Here is a 9,902-nt window from a genome sequence, read left to right on the forward strand (position 1 = left end):
GGATCCGACAGGCATAGAAGATGCCAACTTCATTCATGGGAGGAACTTCGGGAATTTCCAGCGTGGACAGCAGAGTGGATACAATAGAGGGACAACAATATCAGCAAGGAGGCCGCTCACACCCGAATTTGTCATATGGGAATCCCAATAATGCAATTCAACCTCCACCAGGCTTCTCGGTTACCAACGGAGTGATAAACGAAGAGAAGAAGCCGAAATCTTGAGGAGTTGCTAATGAAGTTCGTGGCCAAGTCCGACGAGAGGATGGAAAAGTTGGAGTCCAATGCTGCAGCTGTGGGGACCCAGATGAAGATGTTCGAGACCCAATTGGGTCAACTGGCCAATGCTTTTACAAATCTACACCAACAAGGTCAGTTTCCGAGCAATACAACTGTTAATCCCAAGGAGCATTGCAAGGCAATCAATTTGAGGAGTGGGACTACTTATGAGGGACCCAAGATGCCTGAGGACGAGATCGTGTCGCCGGTTGATGAGAAAGAAGCTGAGGAGGTCACCGTTGAGGTTTCTGGCAAAAAGAAGAATGAAAAGCAGAAGACTACTTCGCCAGCAACAGTGACTTTGCCGTTCCCTCAGCGACATCAGAAGGAGAAGGTGAAACAGCAGTTCTCCAAGTTTCTAGAGATCTTCAAGAAGTTGCACATCAATCTTCCATTGGTGGAGGCGTTGCAGGAGATGCCACAATATGCAAAATTCTTGAAGGACATCATCTCGAGAAAGAAGCGGCTGGGAGAGTTTGAGACGGTAAATCTCAATGAGGAGTGCAGTGCGATCTTGCAGAAGAAGCTCCCAGCCAAGCTTAAAGATCCTGGCAGCTTCACTATTTCCTGCATCATTGGAGGCCAGCAGTTTGGGAAGGCGCTATGCGATTTGGGGGCAAGCATTAATCTCATGCCCTTATCTATTTTCCAGCGGTTGGCTATTGGAGAGATGAAGCCGACGTCGATCGCGTTGCAGATGGCAGATAGGTCGGTGACGTATCCACGGGGGATAGTGGAAGACGTGTTGGTGAAGGTCAATGAGTTCATATTCCCAGCTGACTTTGTGGTGCTGGATTTTGAGGAGGATAAGACCATCCCGTTGATCCTAGGGAGACCGTTCTTGGCCACAGGAAGAGCCTTGATAGATGTGGCTAATGGGGAGCTCACTTTGAGAGTGAATGATGAGAGCCACACCTTCTCCATATATCGAGCTTTGAAGTTTATGATGAGAAGGAAGATATTGACATGGAGGAGTGCAAGCTGTTGAGCCTAGTTGATTCCTGTGACACACCATCTTCATGGAAGGGTCTCGGCGACCCTCTTGAGGCTTGCATCTCTCATTCATTTTTCTCTACTGATTTTGATTTTCCTCTTGATATGCATTTGTTTTCTGATGAGTTATTTGAGTGTTGTAGTGCATTGGAGAGTGTTGCAGAGATTGCACCTAGGAGAGGACGATTTCTGGAGCTGCGCACCGAGGAGGAGAAGAAAAAGATGGAGGAGGAAAAGGGGACCGCCCCAAAGCTTGAGCTGAAGCCGTTGCCGGATCACTTGAGATACGCCTTCCTAGGTGATGGTGAGACGTATCCGGTAATTGTATCAGCTCATCTTACTTCTTGTGAATTGGATTCTTTGTTGCGTGTGTTGAGAAAGCATAAGTCTGCTATTGGTTGGTCGATTTCTGATTTGAAAGGGATTAGCCCAAGTGTCTGCATGCATAGGATTTTGCTTGATGATGATGCTAGGCCTAGAGCGCAACCTCAAAGGCGTTTAAATCCTATTATGCAAGAAGTTGTTAGGAAAGAAGTGTTGAAACTGCTTGATGCTGGGATTATATATGCTATATCTGATAGTGAGTGGGTAAGTCCTACTCAAGTGGTGTCTAAGAAAGGGGGATGACTGTTGTGAAGGGTGAGTCTGATGAGATGATTGCTACACGTGTGGTTACTGGTTGGAGAGTCTGCATTGATTATCGCATGTTGAATGCTGCTACTAGGAAAGACCACTTTCCCCTCCCCTTTATTGATCAGATGCTTGATAGATTGGCTGGGTATGAATATTACTGTTTTCTTGATGGTTATTCTGGGTACAATCAAATTATGATTGCCCCGGAAGACCAAGACAAGACTGCTTTTACTTGCCCATATGGGATTTTTGCTTATCGTCGCATGTCTTTTGGTTTGTGTAATGCTCCTGCTACGTTCCAAAGATGCATGATGGCTATTTTCCATGATCTGATTGAGAGTGTGATGGAAGTTTTCATGGATGATTTCTCTGTGTTTGGTAGTTCTTTTGATCATTGTCTAGAGAATTTGTCTGTTGTGCTTGCTCGTTGTGAGGAAACTAACTTGGTGCTTAATTGGGAGAAGTGTCATTTTATGGTGCGAGAAGGTATTGTTCTTGGCCACAAAGTTTCAGCTGCAGGTTTGGAGGTTGATCGAGCCAAGATTGTTGCCATAGAGAAGCTCCCGCCACCAACCAATGATAGAGCAGTGCGCAGTTTTTTGGGTCATGCCGGATTCTACCGCCGCTTCATCAAGGACTTCTCAAAGGTTGCTAAGCCGTTGAGTCAGCTGTTGGAGAAAGATGTCAAGTTCTGTTTTGATGATGCTTGCACAGCTGCGTTTGAGACTTTGAAGAAAGCCTTGGTCACAGCTCCTGTTTTGATTGTTCCGGATTGGACGCAGCCATTCGAGTTGATGTGTGATGCTAGTGATATTGCTATTGGAGCTGCGTTGGGTCAGAAAAGGGACAAGATTTTTCGTGTCATCTATTATGCCAGCCGGACTTTGGATAAAGCTCAGGCGAACTACACGGTGACCGAGAAGGAGATGCTAGCAATTGTTTACGCTTTTGACAAGTTCCGCGCATACTTGATCGGGACGAAATCAATTGTGTACACTGATCACGCAGCCATCCGATTTCTCTTTGATAAAAAGGATGCCAAGCCACGACTCATTCGGTGGATCCTGTTGCTGCAAGAGTTCGATATAGAGATTCGGGATCGTCGTGGTTGTGAGAATGTGGTTGCCGATCATCTCTCTCGCCTAGAGAATCCGGTAGAAGGAGAGGAACTTCAAGTTCCAATCAAGGAGACATTCCCGGATGAGCAGATTCTGCAAGTGAGCTCGCCTAGGCCATGGTATGCCGACTATGTGAATTTCCTGGCAGCCAAATATCCTCCACCCAAGGATTTGAGCACTTATAAGAAGAAGAAATTCTATCATGATGTGAAGTTCTACATGTGGGAGAAACCTTTTCTCTACCGACGATGCGCTGACATGGTGATTCGCCGTTGTGTGCCAGAAGAGGAGTGGGGACCGATCCTCACTCAATGCCATTCATCACCAAGTGGAGGCCATTTTGGAGCCAATAGAACCGCCTTCAAAGTCTTACAAAGTGGTTTCTATTGGCCCTCCATCTTTAAGGATGCCCACGCTTTCGTGTCTCGTTGTGATCGTTGCCAACGTATGGGTGGTATTTCTAAGAGGCATGAGATGCCTTTGACTAGCGTGGTGGAAGTTGAGCTATTCGACGTGTGGGGGATCGACTTTATGGGTCCGTTCCCTTCATCCTATGGGAACCAATACATCCTTTTGGCCGTTGAGTATGTGTCGAGGTGGGTCGAAGCCATTCCCACCGCCAAGAATGATTCAAAGGTGGTGATGAAATTTCTGCAGAAGTACATCTTGTCGAGATATGGAGCGCCGCGAGCCTTAGTAAGTGATGGGGGATCACATTTCTGCAATCGATGGTTGGAGAGCTTGTTGAAGAGGAATGGAGTAAAGCATCGTGTCACTACGGCATATCATCCTCAAGCGAATGGACAAACCGAGCTAGCCAACCGTGAGATTAAGCAAGTGTTGGAAAAGACTGTGAATGGAGGTCGCAAGGATTGGGCGATATTGCTAGATGACGCTCTTTGGGCGTATCGCACGGCATACAAAACTCCTTTAGGTATGTCTCCATATCAATTGGTGTTTGGAAAGTCGTGTCACTTGCCGGTGGAGTTTGCCCACAAAGCTTTTTGGGCGGTGAAGAAATTGAATTTGGACTTTCACTCGGCTGGAAAAGAGAGGATGCTTCACTTGAGTGCTTTGGAAGAGTTTCGTGATCAAGCCTTTGAAAACTCTAGCATTTATAAGGAGAGGACGAAGAGGTTTCATGACAAGATGATCCTCAAGCGAGAGTTTGCCGCAGGAGATCAAGTCCTTCTATTCAATTCCCGTCTTCGTCTGTTTCCGGGAAAATTGAAGTCGAAGTGGTCGGGACCGTTCACCATCTCCCAAGTTTTTCCTAATGGAACGATCGAGTTGAGCAAAGAAGGAGATGAGCCGTTTCGAGTGAATGGGCAGCGAGTGAAGGCTTACTATAGCCCGGATCAAGTCCACACGGTGGACGTCATTGATCTTCGTGATTGTTGAGTCATGAAGCGTCGAGCTATCGACGTTAAAATAGCGCTTATTGGGAGGCAACCCAAAGTTTGTGAGTTTTTCTTTTGTTTTAGTACGTTAGTTTCTTTTCGCTTTCGTTCGTGTTTGTTGTTTGCTGCGTTTTTGCAGGTACAAACCCAAAAAAAAAAAAAAAAAAAAAAAAAAAAAACATGTTTTTCGAGGAGTTGGACGCCCAGACCGCGCGGCCCAGGCATGCGGCCGCGCGAGCAGCCCGCGCGAGGAAGGCAGACTCTCTGGAAGGGTCACGCGGTCCAGGGGCGCGGCCGCGCGAGGAGGCCGCGCGAGCTCGCGCGGTCCGGGGGCGCGGCCGCGCGACACGCCCGCGCGAGGAAGGCAGATTTCCGGAGCAGGTCACGCGGTCTGAGGGCGCGGGCGCGCGAGGAGGCCGCGCGAGCTCGCGCGGTCCAGCCATGCGGCCGCGCGATTCACCCGCGCGACCCGGACCCGGCTGCGACCCGCGCTAAAACCCGCCCAGAACCGGTTTTTAACCCTTTATCTCCCTCTTTTCACGAATTTTACACACACAACACCTAATTTTCACACACTAACACCCCAATTCATTTTTTTTCTCTTACTTTCTTCCACCCAATCCATCCAAGGTATGTTTTTCTTGCCCAAATTACTTATGTTTTTCAATTCTTGGCATGATTTACTAGCTTTTGACCGATTGTTTTGCTTTATTCCATGATTTATTTTCTTAGTTCCAAACTAGGGCTTTAATTGGGGATTTCTCGTTTTCTCTTGATTTCTCTTGATTCTATGCTTATATTTGGACGAATTCATGCTTAGGAATGACTTATTTATCATGGGTAAACTTAATTGTTGGTCAATTTGAGCTCTTGGTGTGGATTTGGTTCCTATGCTATGATCTGGGGGATGATGTTCTTTGGCCTTACTCCTATGCTCTATATTGTTCTAGCTTATGTTCTTAATCACATGCTACATATTCTATGCATAAGAAACACATGAGTTTGGCCTTTGAATTGATTTGGTGTGTTGGGTGGTGGCTTGATGTGCCTTGATTTTATTCTTCTTGTGTGTGTAAATTAAGTTTGGGGGATAGTTTCTAATGCAGCATGTTTGAGTTTTGCAGTATTCTCAGCATGCCTCCAAAGGGGAAAGCAACCCGGGCCGCCAAGGGAAAGGGCAAAGCCACTGGCTCGTCCTCAAGAAGCAGCCGTGCGGCGCCGCCGGTTTCAGAGTTCTCACCGGCTCACTTCGGTGTGGAACTCCCTGATGATGTCTCACTGAAGAACTGGGAGAAGCTCATCCACATCCCGGTCAAGCCCACAAAGTACATCTGTCCAACCACTGTGGAGAAGTTGGGCATCCAGGATGATGTTTGGGCTATGGTCGATCGCGCGGGACTTCGACAGGTTTTCACAGGGAACTGGCACACTTATCGGATTCTCACGATTGAGTTCCTTTCCACTTTGAAGATCAAATATGATCGGACCATTCCCACGGAGTGCCAATTCCGCTTGCTCAACAAGGATTACGGGATGACTTGCAACAATTTCAATGACATTCTTGAAAGTCCGCGGAGCGGGATATATGGTGTTGCCGGTTTTCAACCGCAGCAGTTATGGGCTGCCATGGCTGATTTGACTCTTGAGGACACCAAGCATTTCGTCACTGGCCGTGCAAAGGCCAAAGCATTGAGAAACCCGGTCTTCAGATACATACAGCGGGTGATGGCCTACAATTACTTTGCTCGGGAGAATGTGGGCAACCTACGTTCTGACGAATTGCTTCATTTGAACTGTATGCTCACCGGTGACAAGATTGATTTAGCCCCTCAGTTGCTAGATCAATTTCACAGTCAGCTCACCTCCCCGACCGCCTCCATTGGCATTGGAGGATTTGTCACCGCCCTTGCTCTCGACTTGGAACTTGAGATCACGGAGACCGCGGTTTCTGAAGACATATTGGTGGATTTGAAAGTGCTCAAAGCAGCGGGACACGTCGCGGATGGCCGGAACTTGTATTGGGTCTTGAAGCCAAAGCTATACTTTCCATTGCCAAACCCACACTTGACCACCGTGTTGGATGTGGCAGATCATTCAAACTGGCTGCTGAACACCCCGGAGCACCTCAACCTCATACGCCAGCGCCCACCGGCAACACAGGCAAGACGGTCAGTGGCAAGAGATGAAGCTGCAGAGGAGGAAGCAGCTTATGAAGCAGGGGGCGACGTGCCCCAAGAGTCTGAGGCGGGGACTTCATCCTACTTTCCCCACCATCATGCACCTCCGCCGCCGCCCGTTGGATATGATTTTAATGCCATGGAGCAGCGGCTCTATGGCCACATGGATGCCGGGTTTGCCACGATGCAGCAGCATATGTATGGCCACATGGATGCAGGTTTCCAAAACCTGCAAACCAACATGTACGGCCACGTGGACAATCAATTCGCTGCGTTTCAGAGGCAGCAACAGGGCTACTTTGATGCCCAATTTGAAGCTGAGCGCGCTGCCCGACTACGGCAACATGAGGAGTATATGCGCCAACATGCGGCGTATATGAGGTCGATGAACGATTGGCAGCGAGCCTTCCCAGGACCGCCGCAGGATCCTCAGGACCCGCCAGCCCCTTGAGCCCCGGTGAGTTCGACTCCGTGCCCTACACTTCCTTTTCAAACTTATTCTTCCTTGTGGAGAATAAGTTTGGGGGGATGTGGCTGTGTGGGCACTCTATCTTTACTGTTTTGTTTTTTTTTTTAGTTTGTCTTAGTAGTTTTGAGTCTTGTTTTTGTCTGTTGCTCTGTGTTGATGCCTTGGTGAAGAGATGAGATGTGTATGAATTGGTTGGATAACTGGCCTATGATGATTTCTGTTTTAAAATGGTAAAACTGCATGTGTTTGTGTCGACATTGTTGAGATTGGGCATGATTGATAAATGATAAGCATGGTCTTTAATGTGTTCGCAATCAATGAAATAAGCTGTGAGTTTTGAGCCTTGACTGTCACTATTTTCCACAGTCTTATTTCTGTTTCTTGAGTGATTGTTCAAGCATGCTTGTTTCTCGCTAGAACTTGTCTTGGTTTCTCCCTCGAGGTCACATAGTGTGCTTAATAACTGTGAGATGATAGAAGGCCATCTTTGCTAGCCCATATATCCCATACTTGTCCTTTTACTCTATATGATCCTAGTTTCGCCCATTTGAGCTTTTATTATCCATTTTATTTGGTTTAGCCGTGGGTGGGAACTTGGAATTTGTTGCTATGGGAATGTTGGTTTGTGGAGGTGTGTGATCATGGTTTGTGAACTTCGTCTTTGATTGGAAAAATCCTAGTATCCTACAAGTCTTAAAAATAAAAAAATAAAAAAAAAAAAAAAAAAAAGAAGAAAAGAAAAGAAAAGAAAAAGAAAAGAGTGAAAAAAAAAATTGAAAAATGGGTACATAGGACACATTAGAAGGTCATATTGTCATGGGAGATGATTGTTGTGTTGTGGTGAATTATATATTGAAAATTTGGTTTTATGAAAGGTGGAGGATAGAATTGAGTAAGAATGATATAAGGTTGGTGATGATGTTACTTTGATTTGCATCTTTGAGTCACTTAGCCAAACATATCCTACCTTACCAAAGAGCCTACATTACAACCTTCAATAAAGACCTTTTTGATCGTGGTTATAGGAGCACACATTTAGTGATGGAGAGGTGAGACGATTGACAAGCTTATGGATGAGTGCATGTTTAGCTTGAACTGAGCGTATACACGTCCTTTCTGATTGATACACTTGAGAGTTGAGAGTTCGTATTTTCTTTATCTTTTTGGTGAGGATTGCGAGTCGTTGAAGACCATAATTTGAAGTTTGTCATGAGTGTCATTTCTTGATGATAGGAGACACAAATGCATGCAGTTGTTTTTGTTGATAAATCTGAAGCCACAAGGTTATCCACTTTTCTCTGCGCTCTTGTCGATTCAACTGTGGTTCATCTTTGTTTTTGTCCGAGGACGGACAATGGTTTAAGTTTGGGGGGTTGTTCTACATGCATTTTTCATCTCCTTTAGCGCGTTTATTCATAGTATTTGGGCGTTTTCATTGAAGTTCTTGAGTGTCTTTGGTTTGATTTGTTAAATTTGTGTGGAATAGACTACTCGTCCGTGCTCGTGTTGTTTTTACAGGTTTTGGACTCGATTTGTGAAGTTTTGGATGAAGCGTAGTGGAATACGCGAAGTGACGAGTCCATAGGCATGAACGGGGCAAGAATCGGGCATCGGATGAGCAAGAACGGGCGTCGGGACGTCCGTGTGTCGGAAGACACGCGCCCGTGCGCGAGGACGGCGCCGGGAAGTCGCGCGGTCCGGGCATGCGGCCGCGTGCCACGGCCGCGCGAAGATGCAGAAGTCGCTGGAAGACCGCGCGGTCCAGACACGCGGCCGCGCGAGGCGCCCGCGCGAGCTCGCGCGGGTCAGCCATGCGGCCGCGCGACATACCCGCGCGAGGAAGGCAGGAAGTCTGGGGAGCTCACGCGGTCTGGGGGTGCGGCCGCGCGAGGAGGCCGCGCGAGCTCGCGCGGTCCAGCCATGCGGCCGCGCGACCATGCCCGCGCGAGGCGCCGAGTCAGCCCAAGTTTTCCGATTTTTTACCAAAAGCGCGTTTTTGGAGTATTTTAGAGCTCAGACGACCTAGGGCACATAAATACCATCTTTTAGCTTATCCCAGACATCTTTTATCATATTCTGACTTTTCCTGAGAGCTGTGAGACACGGAGCAAGAGCAAGATTGAAGAATCTCGACTTCTCTACGGTTTTTCATAGTTTTATGTTTATTAGTTTTATTGAGATTGTGATTTTTAGTCATATGTCTATGTGTGGCTAAATCCCTTTTCCCAGGGTTTAGGGAGTAAACATGATTCGAATTTCTGACTGTTGATTTAATTAATTGAGATTTATATTCTTTTCTATGTTCTTGTTTTAATTGCTTGCTTTATTGCTTGATCACCAATTTAGCATTACCATAGGTTTTAATTTGAGATCGGGAGATGATAATTATAACCTGAACTAAGAACATAGAACACATTTATTTTAATTCTAAAGGGAATTAATAATTGTGAAGGCGTTAATCCTAGGAACTTTTAGGAGTTACATGTTAGAAGTGTGATCCGGGGACGGTAGCCTTGCATGTAATCAACGATTTGTATGCCACGGGAGTGGGTATGAATTAACTTTGAGATTGCCTTAGGAATTATCTCATTAATTGAATCATACGTGTTAGTTAGGAGAATCTGTTGAAACCTCTGCCTTGGGAAACTTTCTTTCTTCTGTTACTACGTGATTCTTACAGCTTGATTTCTTTTCAGTATTCCTTTATTTCAATTTAAATTTGTTTTCAAGTATCAAACCTTTACAATTCGGTTTTCCAGATAGAGTAAAGTGATTACGATTAGGCATTGATAACAATTAGTCCCTGTGGATTCGACCTTGTCACTGCTATACTC

The 9,902-nt window shown here is 46.3% G+C and overlaps 1 protein-coding gene across 1 annotated transcript; it reads left to right on the forward strand.

Moving 5' to 3' along the window:
• The first annotated feature begins 4,988 nt into the window (after nucleotides 1-4,988).
• Nucleotides 4,989-7,606, forward strand: LOC131023173 (uncharacterized). The gene is made up of 2 exons (XM_057952722.1): nucleotides 4,989-5,052; nucleotides 5,547-7,606. Exon 2 carries the CDS (start codon nucleotides 5,557-5,559, stop codon nucleotides 7,048-7,050), a length of 1,494 nt encoding a protein of 497 aa, XP_057808705.1. The 5' UTR covers nucleotides 4,989-5,052; nucleotides 5,547-5,556; the 3' UTR covers nucleotides 7,051-7,606.
• Nucleotides 7,607-9,902: the final 2,296 nt, after the last annotated feature.

Source organism: Salvia miltiorrhiza, chromosome 1 (assembly GCF_028751815.1).
Source record: "Salvia miltiorrhiza cultivar Shanhuang (shh) chromosome 1, IMPLAD_Smil_shh, whole genome shotgun sequence".
NCBI classification, from domain to species: domain Eukaryota; kingdom Viridiplantae; phylum Streptophyta; class Magnoliopsida; order Lamiales; family Lamiaceae; genus Salvia; species Salvia miltiorrhiza.

Bases quoted from the DNA above. Each gene is read 5' to 3' on its own strand.
- LOC131023173 (XM_057952722.1), top strand. From the start codon at position 5,557: ATGCCTCCAAAGGGGAAAGCAACCCGGGCCGCCAAGGGAAAGGGCAAA.